The following is a 25,166-nucleotide window of genomic DNA, read 5'->3' on the forward strand; positions in this document are numbered from 1 at the left end:
GGACTTCTCCAGGCCAGAATACTGGAGTGGGAAGCCGTTCCCTTCTCCAGGGGATCTTCCCAAACCCAGGGATAGAACCCAGGTCTCCCGCATTGCAGGTGGATGAGCAGTGAAAGTGTTATCTATTTCAGGTACCTCACTTCAGATATGCTGGGATGCACCTATTTCTGTTTTTTGTTTGTTTTTGTTGTAGAGCCAGTTGTTGCTGTTACAACAAAGCTGCAAGGCTTCTAATGCATCTCACTTGGGCAGGGTCTGACTGCGTCTCGCCTACTTCCTCTCTGTGTTTGCGCCTCAGCCGTGTCCGACTCTTTGTGACCCCATGGGAGGTAGCCCGTCCAGCTCCTCCATCCATGGGACTCTCCAGGCAAGAATGATGGACTGGGTTGTCCTGCCCTCCTCAAGAGGGTGGCCCCGCCCAAAGATCCAACCCTCTTCTGTCTCCTGCGTCTCTTGCATTGCAGGCGGATTCTTTACCGCTGAGCCACCAGGGAAGCCCTGCTCACTCCCTCTATTCCACACAAAATGTTAACTGTGTCTTTGCCCTAGGAGAGAATAAACACCGACTTAATTGTTCTGCAGCCTTTTTCTCTGTTATTAGAACAGGTATGAATACGTTCTCCAGCAACAGCCATCTTGTCTCATTGCGGTGAACAGTGTTAGGGTTAGGAGAGAGAGAAAAAGGAAGGTTCATGTGACAGATGCACAAACTTAAAACCAAAGCTATGTTTAAGTGATCAGTATAAACCCCTGTGAAATTTACTTACTAGAGAGGAAAATAGAAGCAGAGAAAGTCCTTTAAAAATCCACGGAGTGGCATGTAACAACCAGGATGAATTTGTAGGACCTGTAACCATTTCTCATGGCCTCCTATAAGTACTTGGGAAGGCGAGCCAGGTAAAGCATTGGACGCAGGATGGATATATTTGTGCTTTCTAAATCTGAGTATTAAAAATGAATAGGAAATATAACCTCTGGGTTATATTGAGCTTTGGAAATGACTACTTCTTTGTTTTTTTTTTAACTTTTTATATTAGAGTATAGCCAATTAGCAAAGTTGTAATAGTTTAGTTGCATGCTAAGTGACTCAGCTATACATATACATTTCCCCCCAAACTCCCCTCCCATCCAGGCTTGCAACCATCTTATTGATTAAGTAACTGAGACACAGCGAGATTAAGTAAAAGAATCAAGGTCACACAGGTTGTAAGTAACTAAGTCAGAATTTAATCCAAGCAGTTCTACCCGGAGAATGTAATCACCAAAACTACCCCGAATGACTCTTCTGATAAAGCACGCAAATGTTGGATGACCATATAGTTTGGTTTGCCTGGAACAATGCTTCTTAATGCTTGTTGTCCCAATATGATTATTAATCATTCCTTCTCATGACCAAGGTGGTCCTGTTTTGATAATGAATGATAAGATCACCCTGCATTGAGAGGCCCTCTCAGATCTCATGACTCCAAAACTCTTGAAAGGAAAACTGGGGCTTGATTCCAAAAGGTTGTGAGGTGCCTCTACTAACATGGAGGGATGGAATCAGCTGGGATCATTTCTCTATCTGTTCCTCCATCCTACACCCTGGAGAATAATTAACTGAAAGCGTTGCCTTTTGTTAATTTCCTCTTTCTTCACACTGGACCCTAAGGAAATATTTAAGGGAATCTTGAGTTGGAAGCGCCTCTCTTACAGCAATGGTTAGCGGGAGCCACGGCTGAAAGCATGGAGCCTAGGGAAGCCAACTTCTCCATGTGGAATGTTCATACTCCGTTCATATCCTCTGATTCCTGAGAGAACTCGGTGCATGTCTGGGCATCTAGAGTGCCATCAAGATACAGATCCAAGAAAAGGCAGCTGTGGCAGCAGCATCTCCTAGGTTCCACTGAGACACACCTGGCAGAAAATCTACAAGAACATCTGGGTGGGTAACGTCAGAATGGGACCACCTGGTGTGTTCTGTTTTCCTTCTTGCAGCCTCACTCTCCTATGCACTCAACCCAGAGACTTCGCATATCCAGGTGCAGCAGCTGTTTTCATTTTCTCACAGTAACCATGCTTTCTCTCCCTTATCCCAATGGGATTACTTGAATTATAACAGAAATGGAGGCGTTTGAGCCTAAGGAATTGTCTGATGTGGGATTTCAGATATTAGCAAGCGGGTGGCATGAGGAAGGGAGGATAAGACACCTCCTAAGCTGGGCCCAGGGGCCCCAGGCTGTCACCACCAAACACTCCCAGTCTTCCCCTGTTGGAGATTTCCAGTTAGCAAATACTTTTGGGGGCATAATCATATGGTTGTTCATTACTAATGTAACAACTCCCATTTTGGAGAGCTTACTGTGTGACCAGCACGCTATCGGTGGTTTAGGTACTCAGTCGTGTCTGACTCTTGGGACCCCAAGGACCTCCAGGCTCCTCTGTCCATGGGATTCTCCAGGCAAGAACACTGGAGTGGGTTGCCATTTCCTTCTCCAGGGGATCTTCCTGATCTAGGAATCGAAAATGGGTCTCCTGCACTGCAGGCAAATTCTTTACCAGCTGAGCTATGAGGGAAGCCCAGCACTCTATTACATGCTTTTAAAAAACTAATCTGTTTGTTTATTGGCAGTGCTGGGTCTTTGTGGCTGTAGGGTTTCTATAGTTGTGGCGAGTGGGGGCTGCTCTCTAGCTGCCATGTGAGGGCGTCTCACTGCAGGGGCTTCTCTCGTGGAAGACGGTCTCTAGGGCTGCGGGCTTCAGTAGTTGTGGCCCGTGGGCTCAGTAGTTGCAGCACCCAGCCTCTAGAGCACAGGCTCGATAGTTAGGGCGCAGGGGCTTAGCTGCTCTGCAGCGTGCAGGATCTTCCTGGACCAGAGATCACACTCATGTTCCCTGCACTGGCCCATGGGTTCTCTACCACTGGGTCACCAGGGAGGGCTTATATTACATACTTAGGTTTGCACAAACACCCTGTGTAGTGATAAATTCTCCCTTACAGATGAAGAAAGAGACGCACACAGAAATAAAGTGATTCACCAAAAATCATTAAGTTGGTAAGTGATGGAGCCACATGTGCTGTACTTCTCCCTAATTCTGCTTATATTCATCAGAGAAAGTTGAAACTTTTGCTTTGTCTCAAAGAGAGTAGCCAGAGGGGCTTGAGTGTCTTCCCCAATGGCTCAGTTGGGAGAGAACCAGCCTGCAATGCATGAGACCCCGGGTTGATTCCTGGGTTGGGAAGGTCCCCTGGAGAAGGGATAGGCTACCCACTCCAGTATTCTTGGGCATCCCTTGTGGCTCAGTTGGTAAGGAATCCGCTTGCAAGCTGGGAAACCTGGATTTGATCCCTGGGTTGGGGAGATCCCCTGGAGAAGGGAAAGGCTACCCACTCCAGTATTCTGGCCTGGAGAAGTCCATGGACAGGAGCTCGGCGGGTACAGTCCATGGAGTCCCAAAGAGTTGGACACAACTGAGTGACTTTCACTTTCACTTTCAGAGGGCTTGATGTGATTTTTTCCAAAGCAATTTGATGGTGTTATTTTGCATAAATATTCTATTTGCCAACTTTTAAAAATATTAAAAATTATTCTTAGCTGCTATATTTGCAGACCTGAGGGATATTCATCATTATAACAGTTGATGTGGGGAAAGACTTACTTTAGCTAGAGTTTATACTGGGCCAGTGTGGCTTTTTGACCCACCTCTTCTGATTTTCTTTGTTTATACTTTTAAAAAGATCTTGAAATAGGTAACAACTTATAAATATAATTAAACAGTGCAATAATAATGGCTAGAAAATTAAGATAGAGACTCAAATTTTATGTATTTACTTATTTTATTATTTTTTATTAAAGTATAGTTGATTTATGTGTTAGCAAAGCGATTCAGCAAAGTGATTCAGTTACACATATAGACATATTCTTTTCCATTATGGTTTATTATGGGATATTGAATATATTCCCTGTGTTGCACAGTAGGACCTTGTTCATCTATTTTTTGTGCACAGTAGTTTGTATCTGCTAATCTGAAACTCTTAACTTATATCCCCCATTCCCGTTTTGGTAACCATGAGATTGATTTTTATGTCTGTGACTCGGTTTCAGCTTCATAAAAAAGTTCCTTTGAATCATATTTTAGATTATAGGTGATATCACATGGTATTTGTCCCTCTCTTTCTGACTTACTTCATTAAGTATAATAACTGTAGGGAAGGAGACACAAAATTTGCAGGATAGTATGACTTTTGAATTCCCAGCCCTGGAGCCAGCCTACCTGAGTGGGTTACTAATAATACTGCTTATTAGCACGGGGACCCTGTGCAAATTCCTAACTTCATGTGTCTCATGTTAAAATAGAGTTGTAGTGAGGATTAAATGGGTTACTATGTGTCTTAGAAGAATGACTAGGACAGTAAGTGTTCAATAAGTATTTAATAGCATTATCATTAAAGAAGACAGAGATGAAAAGATAGATATTTACAATACTGTGGCTCAGAAGGCAAGCAATCTGCCTGCAATGCAGGAGACCCAGGTCAATCCCTGGGTCAGGAAAATCCCCCAGAGAAGGGAGTGGCAATCCACTTCAGTATTCTTGCCTGGAGAATCCCGTGAACAGAGGAACTTGGCAGGCTATAGTCCATGGGTCTCAAGAGTTGGACACAACTGAGCGACTCACACTAACCCTACCATTCTGAAAGTTAAAGTTGATTTTCAAAGTCTGTCGATATCTGAACTCTTCTTATAATTAAAATGAGTATACCTCATTTGACATTGTCTAAGAATTTCACTAAGAATCAACATTTATTTCACATTTTGAAGACCTGTTTCTAACTTCATTTAGAGTCTAGTTAGGACTTAAAGGGACAACATACTCTCTACCTCGATAGGAGGAGTGGGTGAGCTAAATAAACCTCCCTGTCCAACTGCGTGTAAGTGGGTCAGTTTGCTCTTTGAATTTGCTGAGTATGGCCTGCTCTCCTCCTCTTTCTTCTTCTGCCCTTCTTTCCTCCCTTCCTCCCTTTCTTCCTTCTCTTTTCCTTCCCTGAGTACAAGGAATAATAAAGAGGAATTAGCTATTAAAGATACGACATACTTTTGTTTGCTAACTTAAGAACGGCTACTTTGGGCCTCTCCCATGTCCAACTCTTTGGAACCCCAAGGACTGTACAGAATTCTCCAGGCCAGAATACTGGAGTGGGTGGCCTTTCCCTTATCCAGGGGATCTTCCCAACCCAGGGATCAAACCAGAGTCTGCTGCATTGCAGGCGGATTCTTTACCAACTGAGCTATTGAAAGGTTGTTGCTGAACGATAAGATGTGGGATTCTTGGCCTCCGGAGGAGACGAATTCAATCCGGGGCCAGAGACGAGGCTGGATCGCTCAGAGCTTTTGTGTAATAAAGTTTTATTAAAGTATAAAGGAGATAGAGAAAGCTTCTGACATAGGCATCAGAAGGGGGCAAAAGAGAACCCCCCTCCTAGTCTTTAGCTGTATGTTATATAGTCACAGTCTGTTAGTGAAAGGAAAGGAATATCATAAAATCTAGAATGGCACCAGATAATTCATCCCAGGCCATAAAACTATTGACTTGCATCTTGTACCAACAAATTGTTTCGTTTACATAGATTAGGGGAACAATACCTGAATAAGTAAGTTAGGCCCTTTGGCGGAACCAACTTGAAGATGGAGTCTGGGGTTCATTAACATAGCTTAAGACAACATTTCCATACGAAAAAGAAATGTATTGGTTAACTCAAGGTTTGAGAGTTGTTAGCTTTAGGTGAGACCAGGTGTCATGGCAACACAGAATGTTAAGAGAAACCTCCTTTTAAATTTGTATAGAGAAGGAAAACCAGATCGCTGGTTTGTTCTTTCCTGCTGATTAAGAGAGATAAAAATGTCTGGCACTTACAGCCTCTTTCCTCCATTTGGAGACCCCTGGCCTTCCTGCCTGTTACCCTCTCACTATCAGGGAAGTCCCTTAAATCGGGCAGTAGTTTTCTAAATTGTCACTGTGAACACTGCATATTACAATGACACATTTTGCTATATGAAACTGAAAGTGAGCTTGCTCAGTTGTGTCCGGCTGTTTGCAACCCCGTGGGCTGTAGCCTACCAGGCTCCTCCATCCATGGGATTCTGCAGGCAAGAACACCAGAGAGGGTCACCATTTCCTTCTCCAGGAGATCTTCCTGATTCAGGGATTGAACCCAAGTCTCCCACATGGCAGGCAGATGCTTTATCCTCTGAGCACCAGGGAAGCTTAAAAGGCCCATCGTAAATCAACCTCCTTGAGAGCAACATCCTCAGATTCCAAGATCAACTAGTCTCAGGATTTCTGAATCCCCTGGTCCCCGAGGCTGGTTTAGCAAAGTTCAAAAGGACAAGTAGTATCTGCCCACAGAAACACTCTGGGTGTTTTTCCCATCTTAACTCCAGTTATCATCTTAGAGAAAATCAAATTCTGCTTCTCACTCTATAATAGACATTTTCCCCACATATATAATTTCCCCTTAAAATGGGATGATGATATTTCATCATAAAAGAGCCTCTTAAAATCCTTATTTGTCCCACAAGTGTGATTGCTTTCCAACATTAAAGAAAATCCTTCATGGTTTTACATCATTTGAAGATTTATGCACCAATGGACATGATGATAACATATTATTTGGAAGCGTCAGGTTCTTTCAAAAGCTGTGGGATTCCTTCGACAAATGTGTGCCCTCGAGTATCTGAGCTGCTGAAGGTGCTACAAATAATAGGTGTTGATTACGGTTTTGCTTTCCTAAGATAGCGCTACATTCTGATATTTAAACTGGGTAATCAACAAGGACCTATCGTACAGCTCGGGGAACTCTGCTCCATGTCACGTGCCATCCTGGATGGGGGGAGGGCTTGGGGGAAAGTGGATGCGTGTGTACGGTGTGGCTGAGGCCCTTTGCTGTTCCCCTGAAAGCAGCAGGACATTGTTCATCCATTATGTCTCAATACAAGGGGAAAAGTTTGAAGTTTGAAAGAAACCCCAACAGTTCACTGTCTCATGCACACTGAAGTGTGACTACACATTGAGATCTTCTGTAGAGTTTTAGCAAATATGATACTTGGCTTCTAGCCCCCGAGGTGCTGAATTAATCAGTTTGATCAACGGGGCTTTAGAAAGTGTGCCAGATGATTCTAACGGGCAGCCACGGTTGAAGCTCTGCTTTAGAGGAATTATTTTCAGCCTGGGAAGGCTGAGCTGCAGAAAGACTAGAAAGAAACCTGTGCGTGTCAGTCCCTGCCCTGCCTTTTTTATTGCAATTAATTATTTGACTCCTGAATAGTTTAGAAATATGTAATTCATTTCCAATTATGTTATTTTCATAATTTTGTTACTGATTTCAAATTAATCACGCTGTAGTCTGAGTCTTATCTGTGTGACCAACCTTTTAAAATTTGCACTTTAGAAGTTTCTCCCAGGGACTTCCTTGGGGGTCCAGTGGCTAAGACTCCACGCTCCCAACACAGGGGGCCTGGGTTTGACCCCAGGTCACGGAATGAGAGCCCACATACTGCAACTAAAGATCCTGGGCTCAGCAACTAAGACCTGGTGCAACCGAATAAATAAAAACAAATATTGAAAAAAGTTTCCACACACCAAATGAATATGAAAATGATATTAAGAAGATACTACATATTGACTCTGCTTCGTGCACTACTTTATCCACAGCAGTTACTATATGTAAACAGACCTAATGTAACTTCAAGTGAGCCTTATGAGATAAATTCTGTTGTAATTATTTTTCTAGCTTTCAGATGAAGTCAGTTAAGTAGGAGGATGCCAATGTGTTTGGAGTCATAAAGCTCACAGTTGGCAGAGTCACATTCTGGAACACCTACGTCATATCTAAGACCGTGTTTTTAGTCACTACGAGAAACACAGGAGGTTTTTTTTCCCCCCATTTATTTTTATTAGTTGAAGGCTAATTACTTTACAATATTGTAGTGGTTTTTGTCATACATTGACATGAATCAGCCATGGATTTACATGTGCTCCCCATCCCGATCCCCCCCCCCCACCTCCCTCCCCATCCCATCCCTCTGGGTCTTCCCAGTGCACCAGCCCTGAGCACTTGTCTCATGCATCCAACCTGGGCTGGTGATCTCTTTCACTCTTGATAGTATACTTGTTTCAATGCTATTCTCTTGAAACATCCCACCCTTGCCTTCTCCCACAGAGTTCAAAATCTGTTCTGTACATCTGTATCTCTTTTTCTGTTTTGCATATAGGGTTATCATTACCATCTTTTTAAATTCCATATATGAGCGTTAGTATGCTGTATTGGTCTTTATCTTTCTGGCTTACTTCACTCTGTATAGTGGGCTCCAGTTTCATCCATCCCATTAGAAGTGATTCAAATGAATTCTTTTTAATGGCTGAGTAATATTCCATTGTGTATATGTACCATAGCCTCCTTATCCATTTGTCTGCTGATGGGCATCTAGGTTGCCTCCATGTCCTGGCTGTTATAAACAGTGCTGCGATGAACATTGGGGTGCACGTGTCTCTTTCAGATCTGGTTTCCTTGGTGTGTATGCCCAGAAGTGGTATTGCTGGGTCGTATGGCAGTTCTATTTCCAGATTTTTAAGAAATCTCCACACTGTTCTCCATAACGGCTGTACTAGTTTGCATTCCCACCAACAGTGTAAGAGGGTTCCCTTTTCTTCACACCCTCTCCAGCATTTATTGCTTGTAGACTTTTGGATAGCAGCCATCCTGACTGGCGTGTAATGGTACCTCGTTGTGGTTTTGATTTGCATTTCTCTGATAATGAGTGATGTTGAGCATATTTTTATGTGTTTGTTAGTCATCTGTATGTCTTCTTTGGAGAAATGTCTGTTTAGATCTTTGGCCCATTTTTTGATTGGGTCATTTATTTTTCTGGAATTGAGCTGCAGGAGTTGCTTGTGTATTTTTGAGATTAATCCTTTGTCTGTTGCTTCATTTGCTATTATTTTCTCCCAATCTGAAGGCTGTCTTTTCACCTTGCTTATCATTTCCTTTGTTGTGCAAATGCTTTTAAGTTTCATTAGGTCCCATTTGTTTATTTTTGCTTTTATTTCCAATATTCTGGGAGGTGGGTCATAGAGGATCCTGCTGTGATTTATGTCGGAGAGTGTTTTGCCTATGTTCTCCTCTAGGAGTTTCATAGTTTCTGGTCTTACATTTAGATCTTTAATCCATTTGAGTTTCTTTTTGTGTATGGTGTTAGAAAGTGTTCTAGTTTCATTCTTTTACAAGTGGTTGACCAGTTTTTCCCAGCACCACTTGTTAAAGAGGTTGTCTTTTTTCCATTGTATATCTTTGTCTCCTTTGTCGAAGATAAGGTGTCCACAGGTTCGTGGATTTATCTCTGGGCTTTCTATTCTGTTCCATTGATCTGTATTTCTGTCTTTGTGCCAGTACCATAGTGTCTTGATGACTGCGGCTTTGTAGTAGAGTCTGAAGTCAGGCAGGTTGATTCCTCTAGTTCCATCCTTCTTTCTCAAGATTGCTTTGGCTATTCGAGGTTTTTTTGTATTTCCATACAAATTGTGAAATTATTTGTTCTAGTTCCGGAAACACAGAACTGTTAGTGAGTTATAACCTCATTAACAATGTCCTAAAATTTCCCAAGTATCTTTTAAGAAAGGCTTTCCAAATGTTATTGTTCTTTCTTTTGTATTTGTGATAGGTAGGTGGGTTAATATTGAAAAGTGTAATATCCTATTTTTAAATTTAAAAAAATTAATTGGAAAAAATAAAATTAAATTTAAAGAAATGAATTGGAGTACCACTGCTATACGATGTGCCTTTAGTTTCTGCTCAGCCGTATGTGTCCATGCATCCCTTCCTCCTGAGCCTCTTCCCCACCCTTCTGCTACCCCACCCCACTGGGTCATCACAGCACCAGGCTGAGGTCCCTAGGCTACCCTCTGGTATGCGTGGGAACACCGACACACAGAACGATTAGTTAGGGGCAAAGTCAGCCAGGGTTATTTCTTTTAAAATTTTTCACTACAACCCCACTGTGTTCAGTGTGGGTTGAAGGCAGTTTCTTCCCATGGAAACTGCGGTAACAATTGACTTAAAGATTTATTCTTTTCCTACAGATCTGAGGATCTTTTCCTATAGATCCTACAGCCCCAAGGCGATGGCTGGAGGAAGAAACAGAACAACAATCACAGAGTTCATTCTCTTGGGGTTCTCTGAGTTTCCAAAGCTCACCGCTGCCCTCTTTTCAGTATTCCTAGGGATCTACCTGGTGACGGTATCTTGGAACCTGGGACTCATCGCCCTCATCAGGATGGACCCCCATCTGCACACGCCTATGTACTTTTTCCTCAGCAACTTGTCCTTGCTGGATACCTGCTATGTTTCCACCATAGCTCCTAGAATGCTCTCAGACTTCTTCAGGAAGCATAAACTCATCTCCTTTACGGGCTGCACTATGCAGTACTTCTTTTTCTCTAGCCTGGGTCTGACTGAGTGCTGTCTGCTGGCGGCCATGGCTTACGATCGCTACGCTGCCATCTGCAGTCCTCTGCTCTACACAGCCATCATGTCCCCCACCCTCTGCCTGCAGATGGTGGCAGGATCTTGCATAACTGGATTCTTGGGCTCGTTCATTCAGTTGTGTGGCTTACTTCAGCTCCACTTCTGTGGACCAAACATTATCAACCATTTCTTCTGTGACCTGCCCCAACTGCTAATCCTATCCTGCTCTGACACCTTATTCTTTCAAGTCATGACATCTGTTCTCACTGTCATCTTTGGGCTCACGTCTGTCTTGGTTATCATGATATCCTATGGTTACATTGTCGCCACTGTTCTGAAGATCACTTCAGCTGAAGGCCGGTCCAAAGCCTTCAACACTTGTGCTTCCCACCTGATAGCTGTGACCCTCTTCTTTGGCTCGGGTATCTTTGTTTATATGTATCCTAATTCCGGCGGTTCCTCGAGCCAAAACAAGCTGGCATCTGTCTTGTACACTGTTATAATCCCCCTGCTAAATCCATTGATCTATAGCTTGCGGAACAAGGAAATCAAAGATGCCCTAAACATATGGAAGAAGAGACTCTTTTCCTGGTGTTACTGACTATGGAATTTATTTCAGTTGTACGCTCTAGAAGAAATGTCAACTGAAACATTGATCCATACCTCTCCTAACTGCAGAGTAAGTTATAATTACTATCGTCTTCTGATGTAAACCCATGGCTGGCACAAGGAGAGGACAATACATGAGAAGTATCTGGAAGTTCATTATCTCCATGCTTCATCAGTGATGACCTAATATAGTAATAGATCAAGAAATTCACAAGCGTTTTTGTAGCTAGTTATGATGATGTGAGTCTTCCACTTCAATGTTCCATCCTTTAGCATGCACTACCTCAAGGGCCAATGGTGCCGGGGACCAAGTAGATCAAGGTTGCCAGGAGACCAGCAAGCCTCCCCCTAGCATTTCACTTTAGGCAGGACAGGAATTACTATTAGTACTGAGCTATTTTTAAAAAGAATTTCCTAAGTCATTCTGCTAGTTCTCTCACTTAACCTATTCTTTCACCTCTGGAAATCATGAATTCATTACTTCATTTATGGACTTGTTCACAGCAAAAAATAAACATAAGGGATCAAAGATTTGTTAACTTCATACAAAAATAAATTTGTTGCAACAAGAATGCTCAACATATCTGTCATAGTTAAGATTTGGTTGATCAGTTGGCTTGTTAGGGACACTTAGACAATTTTTTAATCTGTTATTGCTATACAGTCAGCTCTGCTCTTCCTTCTTCCCTGTGTAACCAGAAAAGGGAATCGAAAAATGGCCCTTTGCTGGTGAGGTGGTCTAGTGCCTGATTTTGGCACCTCCAACAATGTCTTTATGTTACCTTTTTGGTTGTTTTTTTGCTTTTTAAGTAGACCAAGTCTCCACTAGGAAGTTGTTTTCCCCATAATTAACAAATGGAAAGTGGTTGGTAAAATTAACTATAAGAAGCTGATACATGAGAAAAGTCTTGTTCATGTACTCTGTACATGAGAAAGTCTAGATTTATCTATTTCCCTTGTAACCTTGGCTGGAGCTGTTACCAGATGTAAATACTCAAGTATTGAGGCTGGGATAGAAAGCACTCTTGTTTATCTTCTGGTAGGATTCTGATTTTCATAATCTTTAGGCCAGAAATGAAAAATATAATTCAGAAGACTACTCCAGGTAAAAGGCATTCTGTTCATTTCTCCTTTTATGTTCAGAAGGGAAAATTCAAAACCCCCAGGAGTAATCATGAAGTAAGAACTTAAAGCAAGTGTTGGACAACTGTAGGCACTACAGCTTTGAACTTTCTGCTTCTAGGACTCCGTATTCCTGAATTACAGTTATTGGATAGGATTTTGTCAAGGCAAGTTAGATATATAGAATGGTAGACATAGGTTTGACCTAAAGTCTTTTTCAGCACTAACATCTATTAGTATCCCATTCAGATATTCCTGAGCTTTAGCCTAATGACCAAGACTGGACTGGAGTTGAGACTAGACTGGAGTTGAGAAAGAAAAATAACTCCTGAAATGCCACATATTTTGCCCGGTTGGATCCTTAACACTTTTATGGCCAAATATAATTATGATCTCCAATATACCTGCTTAAAATCAATGTCACAGCCAGCAGAGAAGTTTCACTATGTAAAATTTCAAATTGCTTCAATTACAAAAAAACATAATCTTCATGAAAGAGTGATAAGGTCCTTAAATAAGAGGAGCCTATTTACACAGAATACCTGGGTACCTTTTATTCTGACCTTCAAATGACCTGAAAGACATAGATGTTTGGACATAGAATCCCTGTGCAGGAATTTCTCATGAATGATAAACATTCTGAGATTAATTAGTCATGACAGAGGCTGAGTAATTAGACAAACTCCTAAACAGTACTCTGTTCCTTCTTTTTGTAACTACATGAGATTAACATTTTTGTCTTAAAAATGAAACCAGGATGGTTTTTGTAAATTTGTACTAGGGGAAAGTAAAAAGACACTTGCTCCTTGGAAGGAAAGCTATGACAAACCTAGACAGTACATAAAAAAGCAGAGATATCATTTTGCCAACAAAGGTCTGTATAATCAAAGCTATGGTTTATCCAGTAGTCATGTACTGATTTGAGAGTTGGAGCTTAAAGAAAACTGAGCACTGAAGAATTGATGCTTCTGAACTGTGGTGTTGGAGAAGACTCTAGAGAGTCCTTTAGTGGACTGCAAGGACATCAAATCATGATTGCTTAAAGGAAATCAATACTGAATATCCACTGGAAGAAGTGCTGGTGAAGCTGAAGTTCCACTACTTCCTTCTCCAGAGGATCTTTCTGATCCAAGGGTTGAACCGGGTCTCCTGCATTGCAGGCTGATTCTTTACTGAAAACTGACAGAAAGGCAAATCAAAACTACAGTGAGGTACCACCAGTCAGAATGGCCATCATTAAAAAGTCTAAAATAAAAAATACTGAGAAGGATGTGGATCAAAGGGAACTCCTCCTGTATTGTTGATAGGAATGTAAGTTTGTGCAGCCACTGTGGAAAAGAGTAGGGGGGTTCCTCAGAAAACTAAAAATAGAATTAGCACATGATCCAGAAATCCCCCTCCTGGGCATTTATCCAGACAAAATTGTAATTCAAAAAGATACATGGACTCCTATGTGCATTAAAGCCATATACACAATAGCTGAGACATGGAAACAACTTAAATGTCCAACAGATGACCAGATAAAGAAGATGTGGTACAGATACACCATGGAGTATTACTCTGCCATAAAAAGAGCAAACCAATGCCATTTGCAGAAACATGCATGCAACCAGAGGTTAGCATACTAAGCAAAGTAAGTCAGAAATAATACCCTATGACGTCATTTATATGTGGGATCTAAAATATGACACAGATGAACCTATCTATGAAACAGAACTAAAGAGCCTCTTGATGAAAGTGAAAGAAGAGAGTGAAAAAGCTGGCTCAAAACTCAACGTTCAAAAAATGAAAATCATGGCATCCGGTTCCATCACTTCATGGCAAAGAGATGGGTAAGCAATGGAAATAGTGACAGACTTTATTTTCTTGGGTTCCAAAATCACTGCAGACAGTGACTACAGCCATGGAATGTAAAGATGCTTGCTCCTTGGAAGAAAAGCTATGACCAGCCTACACAGAATATTAAAAAGAAGAGACACTACTTTGCCAAGAAAGGTTCATCTAGTGAAAGCTATGGTTTTTCCAGTAGTCATGTATGGAGGTGAGAGTTGGATCATAAAAAAGATTGAGTGCTGAAGAAATGATGTTTTTGAACTGTGGTGTTGGAGAAGGCTCTTGAGAGCCACCTGGACTGCAAAGAGATCCAACCAGTCCATCCTAAAGGAGATCAGTCCTAAAAACTCCTTGGAAGGACTGAGGCTGAAGTTGAAACTCCAATAATTTGGCCACCTGATGCAAAGAACTGACTTATTGGAAAAGACCCTGATGCTGGGAAATATTGAGGGCAGGAGGAGAAGGGGATGGCAGAGGATGAGATGGTTGTATGGCATCACCAACTCAATGGACATGAGTTTGAGCGAGCTCTGTGAGATGGTGAAGGACAGGGAGGCCTGGCTTGCTGCAGTCCATGGTGTCATAAGGCATGCCTGCTAAGTTGCTTCAGTTGTGTCTGACTCTCTGCAACACTATGGACTGCAGCCCGCCAGCCTCCTCTGTCCATAACTTTCTCCAGGCAAGATTCCTAGAGTGGGTTGCTGTGCTCTCCTCCAGGAGATCTTCCTGTTCCAGAGATGGAACCCAAGTCTCTTATGTCTACCTGCATTGGCAGGTGGGTTCTTTACCACTAGCATCACCTGGGAAGCTCACTTTAGCACAGAGAACTAAATTCAAAATCCTGTGAGAAACCATAATGAATATTCAAAAAAATGTATATGTGTGTATAACAGAATCACTTTGTGGTCCAGCAGTAATTAACACAGCATTGTAAATAAACTATATTTCAATAAATGAAGTGTATAAGTTTCAGACCCTTACAGTCTATGCTTAGCCTAGCACCTTGGGCGTGCCGTCCCCAGAGAGAGCGTTCACAAGCACTTTGTCCAGCCCAGCAGCACTGACCAGCTCCTCTCCTTGGTGAATGAGGCACAGAGTTCCCACAGAGCCTTAGAGAATGGATAAATGGGAGATCACTTTTGAGCTCCCCTAGAGAGCCAATGGTATTATTAGCAGTTGCTTTTGAGTGCCAGGATTTCGTGCTTTTTTTATTGCACTGTTCTCTGTTCTTCTAGCTTTCCTTATATTTATTTTAAATTAAATTTAAAAGAATCAAGGGCAAAGAAGTGCCTGAGAGGGGTAGAGTGGAGCTAGAAAAACAAGCCCCTGAAGTCTTGCTTACTATCTACCTACTGGCTGCTCTACTGTGTTTAGACAGGATGTTCAGATTCCTTTTAGCCATTCAAAAGTTACCAAGAGCATCTTCTGACTATCTCTTATAAAATCATCAAAAAGATTGATTGGAGTTGATGAAAATAACCTCTGATACACAGTTGAGTGAAGAAAAGCCTCCAAACCATGCAAAGCAGGAACTCGAAGGCTCATTCCATGAAGCACATGCCTGTGATTGCAATAATAAAGGTGCTCTCTTATTTAGATCATTCTGTCTGATCTCACCATTCTGAGAGTTATCCCATCCAGAATGAATGGATAAAGAGAAACAAGCAAGTCTGCGACATGGGTATATTCATAAACAGAGAGAAGCAAGACTTAACAGGTAGCCTTGGAAAGTAAATAGCAGAAAGTGAATTATTGATGGAGCCACACCCTAAGGAGATTGCAGGTGAATAGCTTTACCCTTGGAAGGGAAGACAGAAATTATTTATTTGAAATAGGCATGACTATTGTAAGAATGAGCATCAGTAGTGATAAACTTAGGAGCCAGAATAAGCCTAGGGGACTTTATCGTCATGGAAAACAATGGTAAAGACAACCATTAAGAAGACCATATGTGCTGCACTCTAAAACTGCAGAATTAGAGACTCCACACATAGTCTGTAACAGCACCTGGTGTTTCAGGTGTCTTTGGATGCTATCTCTGTCACCACAGGTACTTGGGGGGGGGAGTGGAATCCAAAACCCTAAACTCCATAAGCATGTGTTACTCTCCTTTATTCTCACAGCTGCGACATCTGCATCTTTCTGTGGGGGACCAAGGACTCATATCATCCCAAATAATAGACGAAGGACTGACACTTAGAGACTGAAGCACACTGTCTAAAATTACAGCGGGATTGCAAGTAAAGCACCAGTGTGCATAGGGATCTTTTGTTGAGTGATGGAAATGTTCTAAAAGTGGATAGTGGGGATGATTTCAGTCTACTGAAATTATCACACACTTAAAATGGATGGATTTATGATATGTGAGCTATACTTTAACAAAACTCCTGAAAATAAAAAAAAATGAGAAGGAAAAAATTAATATCTTGAAGCAAGACCTGGCTAAAAGACTGTGACAATGTCCTGTTCTATTCTGAACCACAGAAATGAATTTAGAATAAGTTTTCAATCATCAGGCCCAGCAGATGTTCAAACATTCTTCCATTTAGCCAGCATTTAGTGCACACTTACTAACGGGCTAAGTGATGAGAGAGAATGAGTAATCACACTGCAGCTTCCCTGGGGCCTCAGTGCAGAAGGATCCACCTGCCAATGAGGGAGACCTGCGGGAGACTTGCAGGAGACATGGTTGGATCCCTGGATTCGGAAGGTCCCTGGATTGGGAAGATCCCTGGAGAAGGACATGGCAACCCACTCCAGGGTTCCTGCCTGGAGACTCCCATGGAGCCTGGTGTGCGGTCACAAAGAGTTGGACACGACTGAGCGACTAAAGAGCAGCCACTTCCCTAGGAATTTCACTCTCTAGTAGGGGAACATGTTGCAAAAATAAATGATTTCAATGTGATGTGATAAAATGCAAAATCAATAGTACATGTAAAGGATGTGACATTTTTGAATCCTGTCTGTAATGTTCAAGGAGTTCATGATCTGAGCCACAGTCAGCTCCCGGTCTTGTTTTTGCTGACTCTATAGAGCTTCTCCATCTTTGGCTGCAAAGAATATAATCAATCTGATTTCACTGTTGACCATCTGGTGATGTCCACATGTAGCGTCTTCTCTTGCGTCACTGGAGAGGGTGTTTGCTATGATCAGTGCATTCTCTTGGCAAAACTCTTTTAGCCTTTGCCTTGCTTCATTCCATATTCCAAAGCCAAACTTGCCTGTTACTCGAGGGATCTCTTGACTTCCTACTTTTGCATTCCAATCCCCTATGATGAAAAGAGCATCTTTTTTGGGTATTAGTTCTAGAAGGTCTCGTAGGTCTTCATAGAGCCATTCAACTTCAGCTTCTTCAGCATTACTTTTTGGGCATAGACTTGGATTACACTGATAATGAATGGTTTGCCTTGGAAATGAACACAGATCATTCTGTCATTTTTGAGATTGCATCCAAGTACTGTATTTCAGTCTCTTTTGTTGAAATGGCTACTCCATTTCTTCTAAGGGATTCTTGCCCACAGTAGTAGATATAATGGTCATCTGACTTAAATTTGCCCAGTCCAGTCCATTTTAGTTCACTGATTCCTAAAATGTTGATGTTCACTCTTGCCATCTCCTGTTTGACCACTTCTAACTTACCTTGATTCATGGACCTAACATTCCAGGTTCCTATGCAATACTGCTCTTTACAGCATCGGACCTTACTTCCATCACCAGTCACATCCACAACTGGGTATTGTTTTCACTTTGGCTCTGTCTCCTCATTCTTTCTGGAGTTATTTCTCCACTCTACTCCTTATTGAAAAATTCATACTTAAAATGAAGAAAGTAGGGAAAACCACTGAACCAGTCAGGTATGACCTCAATCAAATCTCTTACGATTATACAGTGAAAGTGAGAGATAGATTCAAAGGATTAGATCTGAGAGAGAGAGTACCTGAAGAACTCTGGACAGAGCTTCGTGACATTGTACAGGAGGCAGGGATCAAGACCATCCCCGAGGAAAAGAAATGGAAAAAGGCAAAATAGTTGTCTGAAGAGGCCTTACAAATAGCTGAGAAAAGAAGAGAAGCAAAAGGCAAAGGAGATAAAGAAAGATATACTCATTTGAATGTAGAGTTCCAAAGAGTAGCAAGGAGAGATAAGAAAGCCTCCCTCAGTGATCAATGCAAAGAAATAGAGGAAAACAATAGAATGGGAAAGACTAGAGATCTCGTCTAGAGATACCAAGGGAACATTTCATGCAAAAATGGGCTCAATAAAGGACGGAAATGATATGGACCTAACAGAAGCATTTTAAGCATACTAAGAAGAGGTGGCAAGAATACACAGAACCACACAAAAAAGATCTTCACGACCCAGATAATCATGATGGTGTGAGCACTCACCTAGAGCCCAACATCCTGGAGTGTGAAGTCAAGTGGGCCTTAGTAAGCATCACTACGAATAAAGCTAGTGGAGGTGATGGAATTACAGTTGAGCTATTTCAAATCCTAAAAGATGATGCTGTGAAAGTGCTGCACTCAATATGCCAGCAAATTTGGAAAACTCAGCAGTGGCCCCAGAACTGGAAAAGGTCAGTTTTCATTTCAATCTCAAAGAAAGGCAATGCCAAAGAATGTTGAAACTACCACTTGCACTCATCTCACACACTAGCAAAGTAATGTTCAAATTTCTTCAGTCTATATCCATACCGTCTTCCATAGTGGCTGTATCAATTTACGGGGGTGAGATCAGGAGGGAGATGGGAGAGAGTTTCAAAAGGGAGGGGATATATGTTTACCTATGGCTGATTCATGTTGAGGTTTGGCAGAAAACAGCAAAATTCTGTAAAGCAATTATCCTTAAATAAAAAAAAATTTCCAAGCTAGATTTCAACAGTACATGAATCATGAACTTCCATATGTTCAAGCTGGATTTAGAAAAGGCATAGAAACCAGAGATCAAATTGCCAACATTCATTGGATCATTGAAAAAGCCAGAGAATTCCAGAAAAACATCTACTTCTGTTTCATTGATTATGCCAAAGCCTTTGACTATGTAGATCACAACAAACTTCTTCAAGAGATGGGAATACCAGACCACCTTACTTGCCTCCTGAGAAATGAGTATTCAGGTCAAGAAGCAACAGTTAGAACTGGACATGGTACAACAGACTGGTTCCAAACTGGGAAAGGAGAAAGTCAAGGCTGTATATTGTCACTCTGATTATTTAACTTATATGCAGAGTACATCATGCGAAATGCCGGGCTGGATGAAGCACAGGCTGGAATCAAGATTGCTGGGAGAAATATCAGATACACGGATGACACCACCCTTATGGCAGAAAGTGAAGAAGAACTAAAGAGCCTCTTGTTGAAAGTGAAAAAGGAGAGTGAAAAAGTTGGCTTAAAGCTCAACATTCAGAAAACTAAGATCACGGAAGCCAAAGGGATCTTCTTAAATTTCAGATAAGATTATTGCATCCCTCGCTCACTCTTCAAGCAGAGTCCACAAGTCCCTAAGTGAGCCTGCAAGTCTCTTTGTGACCCGCTTTCTCCTGAATTCAGCAGCTGTGTCTTACACTAAGCCTCTCATGGCATCTGGTCCCATCACTTCATGGCAAATAGAAGGAGAATCAGTGGAAACAGTGGCTGACTTTATTTTGGGGAACTCCAGAATCACTGCAGATGGTGACAGCAGCAATGAAATTAAAAGATGCTTGCTCCTTGGAAGGAAAGCTATGACCAACCTAGACAGCATATTAAAAAGCAAAGACATTACTTTGTCGACAAAGGTCCATCTAGTCAAAGCTATGGTTTTTCCAGTAGTCATGAATGAATGTGAGATTTGGACCATAAAGACAGCTGAGTGCCAAAGAATTGATGCTTTTGAACTGTGGTGTTGGTGAAGACTCTTGAGAGCCACTTGGACTGCAAGGAGATCCAACCAAACTGACTTTGGTTGATCAACTTAACTTGATCCTCTAGTCAATCCTAGAGGAAATCAGTCCTGAATAGTCTTTGGAAGGACTGAAGCTGAAGCTGAAACTCCAATACTTTGGCCACCTGATGCAAACAGCTGACTCACTGGAAAAGACCCTAATGCTGGGCAAGATTGAAGGCAGGAGGAGAAGGGGATGACAGAGGATGAGATGTTTGGATGGAATCCAAGACTCAGTGGACATGGGTTTGAGCAAGCTCACTTGTCAGAATAGGTCTTATTAAAAAAGGGAACAAATATCAAGTGTTGAGAAGGATGTGGAGAAAAGGGAGCCTTTGTGCCCTGTTGGTGGGAACGTAAGTTAGTGAAATCCACTATGGAAAACATATGATGGTTCCTCAAAATATTAAAAACAGATCTACCAAAAAATCTAGCAATTCCACTCCTGGGCATTTTTATGAAGAAAACAAAAACATTAACTCAAAATGTTGCATGCATGTCAAAGTTCATGGCAGCATTATTTACAGTAGCCAAGATATGGAAGCAACCTAAAAGTAAATCAAAATACAAGATATATTAGATATATCTAAAATATAGTGGATAATAAATGTGACATATATATGCAAATATATACAATGGATTAGTACTCAGTCACAAAAAAGATGAACCTTTCCTTTCATGACAACCTGAATGGACCTAGAGGATATTACACTTAGTGGAATAAGTCAGGGGAAGACAAATACTATATAATTTCACTTATTTATAAAATCTAAAAAAAACAAATTAACAAACGTAAGAAAACAAAACAAGACTCATAGATACAGAGAACAAGTTGGTGGTTTCCATAGGAAGGGGATGAACAAAATAGTTGAGGGAAATTAAGAAGTGTAAACTTTCAGCTATAAAATAAATGTCATGATATATGTAATGTGTAGGCATTAACATTGTAATAACTTTGCATGGTGACAGGTGGTAACTAGACTTATAGTGGTGATCATTTTGCAATGTTTAAAAGAGCAAATTCTTATGTTGTACAACTCAAACTAACATAATATTGTAAATCGATTATATTTCAATAAATAGTAAAGAGAAATACACAATACTTATGTTTATGATGATGTTTATAAATCACTTAAAATATGTATTATAACAAGCTGAGTGAGACATATATATACATATAATATTATGAAAATACAATATTCAGAAAAGACTGAAGAAATCAATCCATAAAGAAAGGTTTTAGATTAAGGTGATATAAGATGCATTCCCATTTTAGTGATTCATTGGTCTAAAACAGCTTTCTAAACTTGAATCATCCATGAAGAGAAAGTGGAATCAGCAGGGGAATCTTCCATGCTCTCCACTGACATTGCACCAGGGAACAATTACCTGGACATGTTAATCAGCCATCTTCTTTTCACTTTGGATCCTAAGGCGGCATTTAAGTGAACTCCTGGTGGAAGCGCCTCTCTAAGCAAGGCTGGCAAGAAGACTGCACGGCCAAAGAAGTCTGGAGGGGGAAGGTCCTCCCATAGGAGTTTTCCTGTAGAAGACGGTTGAAAGTAAGTGTTCAATGCCTTTCCTAGGAATCTAGGGCTTAGAAAGTGTCCAGACCAGGAAGGGGCAGTGAACTCTGCTAGATTTCCCAGACTCCAATGAAATAAACAACCATCAGTTGCCGCCTGCTCTTCACAAACATCTGGGTGAGAATTGTGGCCCATGGCAGTGTGGGGCACAGAGTATGGTACTCAGTGATCCTGACTCCTGGATTGGAAGCCTTCCTCCCTTACAAAGCCATGTCTTCCACCATCGGTCTGTCTTCTCCCTCTGCTTCAAGCTTGCTCAGAGCTCAGGTCCTTTCTCCTGGGAAGTAATATGTTTCCCTTCAGTGGAGAATTTTAACAGAAACAAGACTCTGCAGTTCACTGAATAATATCTTGAATTGGGAACTTGCTGTTGTATGGAGAGTTTGCTGTAATTTCTTTTACTACCTGATGCCCAATGTCATGTTTTGAAAGGATGGTGTTTGTCAAGAGCTGCATGAGGAGTTCCCTGGTGGTTCAGGGGTTAAGATTCCATGCCTCTCTACAGTGGGCATTAGTTCCATCCCTGGCTGGGGAACTAAGATCCTGCATGGCCAAAAAAAAAAATACTTCATGTATTAAGTAATAATTAAGTCACTTAGGCCTGGGTTCGATCCCTGGGTTGGGAAGATCTCCTGGAGAAGGGAATGACAACCCACTCCAGTATTTGTGTCTGGAGAATTCCATGGACAGAGGAGCTTGGAGGGCTTCAGTCTATGGAGTCGCAGAGTCAGATAAGACTGAGTGACTGACACTTTCATTGTAAAATAATTAAAACGATAGTTTATTTTCCATTCCCTTAGCACTGTAGCTCAGTAGCAAGGATTTTAGAGCTTACAAGACCTGGTCCAAATTCGCAGCACGGCCACTCACTAGCTGCCTGACCTTGGACAAGTTACTTAGCTTCCCCAGGCCTAGTCTTCCCAGAAGTGTGTTAAAGAATCAAGGCCCATAGGGTTGGGTGAGAGTAAATGCGGTGTAGGTGGATTGTTGAGGACCGTGCGGCACAAAGTAAGTGATCATTTAACACAATAGAAGGTAAGCTGTGTCACCACAACGAGGTAATATACTTCTAGACCAAAGAAAGACTCTTGAGCTTTCAATGATCCTACGTTATTCTTATCCTGTGTAAAATACCTTCTTATTTACTATCAGTATCGAGGATAGCTGTGCAGTCCTACTATTCACAATCCCACAGCATTTATGGTATGTTTGGAAATAATTAACGGGAGTGGCTTCTGATACTCTTAGGCATCCTTTTAGTTCTTACTTCTTTAGAACCCCTGATCGGTATTCTAATTGGAAAAATTCCTTTGTGTTTCTAATTTAACAATGTTAGCTCCTCCTCTTCATGTCCTTAGCACACATAGGAAACTGATCATTTTGTGATAAATCACCATTTCTTAAGACACTGGCTTAGCAAGATCATTTGTTTGCGTCTCAAACAACCATTTACGTGATTTCTTATTTCTTCTGGTTGTTTAGAACATGAAAAAAATCAGGGAAAGTGACAGTATTTAAGGAACATTTATTTCTACTCTAATAAAAAATCTTTGTTGTTGTTCATTCGCTAAGTCATGTCTGACTCTTTGTGACCCAAATGAACTGCAGCACGCCAGGCTTCCTTGTCTTTCACTACCTCCCAGAGTTTGCTCAAATTCATGTCCACTGAGTTGGTGATATCACCTTTAAGAAAGGCTTTTTAAACAGCAATTTTAATTATGATTAACAATAATAATAAGAACCCACAGTCTCAACTTAAATGATAGTAACATATAATAACTTTTACCAAGACTCACTAAGTCATGCTACAAAGCCTAGTTGAAAAATAAAATGGCTTACTCAATTAAAAACTAGTCTACAATGATACCAAATATTTAATTTGATTGACTTCTTTTTCCGAAATAGACTGATTGTCTACAGCTTTTAGAGCAATGACTTCATAGCTACAAAATGCTATCATCAACCCTTTTCACTTCAGAAAATGTTGGTGAATTTTTATTGGAAGCATTTGATCTCAGTGGATGCCCATAGAGAACAAGACTTCTAAACTCATCTAATTAACAGTAGAAGCAAGAATAGAAACGAAATATTTGTTGACAGACACATAAGATTTTACCTTATTTTCAAAAAAGGTAATCCCTAAGTCATTTGAAATACTTAAGTACATTTTGTGAGTTTAAAATACATGTGATCATTATATCATAAAATAATAGAAAAATTCAGCTACATCAATTTCTGCATGTTCAGTATTATCTAGGGACCAATATTCATGGTTAGGGAGCAAAAGTGCATGAAAATATCTGTGGTCTTCAGGAAATTAAAGCCCAGCTTGGGAAATCATTGTATATTATCTATTTTTCATAAAAAGCGCAAGATAAAATATCCCTAGAGTTTTAATATAAATTGAGTCATGGAGAAGAGGTAAATAAAGGAACATTTACTGAAAGACTATTCTGTCCAAGATAATTTAATAATAATATTAGTAACCAAAATAAAGCAGCTTTCTACCCTGTTCCAGGAATTGTTCAAAGAACTATACGTATATGAACTCATGATATCTTTGCCGTGACCCCACTACCAATCACGACATCCGGCAGGATACTAAAGCTGTGTTTTCAGGTACATTGTTGTGATATAATCATAGGAAACAACTTTTGCAAACTTACAAGGTGATAGAGAATCAAAATTAAAATGAGGAAAAAACAAATACATATGTATAATATAACATTTATTTTTAATTTGGATTTTTATGTATTCTGCCAGTTTATAGAAATGTATATTTATATACTGATAGAATATATTAACATATTGATCTCATAGCATGTAAACTTATTGAATGCACATTAGTTCTAGGAGTTTTTGGTAGACTCTAGACACATCTCCCCACTCTCCGTTGACTGAAGGCTCATCTTAGCTTTTTGTTTGAAGAATATAATTCCCGTTTCAGAGTAAGCAATTTTCCTACACAGCTTCAGAAGGGATAGTTGAATAAATTACAAGCCCACAAATACTTGCTATGTACCTACATTGTTCGGTTCAGCCACTAAACTAAACCTCAGGGAGGTGCACTGTTACCCAATGGACACCAATGAGTCACGATTCCTTATTTCCAAGTCCTTCTATAGTCCCCAAGTGAGCCATTTGACTGACTTTGAACAGTGAAGCGTCACCGCATTTGAGACAGGCAGAGGCCTGATAAGTGCTTGTCATTGGGACCTGCTCTCTTGGAATCCTGAGGTCACACTTAGAAGAATCTAGAGTGAAAGGCATGTGGTGAGAGAATCTCAGCCATCTCAACCATTCAGTCATCCCAGGTGAGCCCCAAAACAGGTGAGGACCATCCACACCGTCAATGAATACAGCCACATCAGGGCTCCAAGTGAAACTCACAGATGCTCCTGAGAAAACGTGAGAGATGATGAATTGTTGGTGTTTTAAGTCAATAAGCTTGAAGCGGTTTCTTCCACATCAGTACATAACTGATGCATTAGGTATTTTTTGTTGCTGTGTAGTAGCTGAGTCCTGTCTGGTCCTTTGGTGACCCTGTGGACTGTAGGCCCCCAGCCTCCTCTGTCTCTAGGACTTCCCAGGCAAAA

The 25,166-nt window shown here is 41.0% G+C and overlaps 1 protein-coding gene across 1 annotated transcript; it reads left to right on the forward strand.

Annotated features, from left to right (window-relative positions):
• Positions 1–10,154: 10,154 nt before the first annotated feature.
• On the forward strand, positions 10,155–11,099 carry LOC136174557 (olfactory receptor 5AN6-like). The gene has a single exon (XM_065944732.1). It carries the CDS (start codon positions 10,155–10,157, stop codon positions 11,097–11,099), a length of 945 nt encoding a protein of 314 aa, XP_065800804.1.
• The last annotated feature ends 14,067 nt before the right edge of the window (positions 11,100–25,166 follow it).

Source organism: Muntiacus reevesi, chromosome 9 (genome assembly GCF_963930625.1).
Source record: "Muntiacus reevesi chromosome 9, mMunRee1.1, whole genome shotgun sequence".
Classification (NCBI taxonomy): domain Eukaryota; kingdom Metazoa; phylum Chordata; class Mammalia; order Artiodactyla; family Cervidae; genus Muntiacus; species Muntiacus reevesi.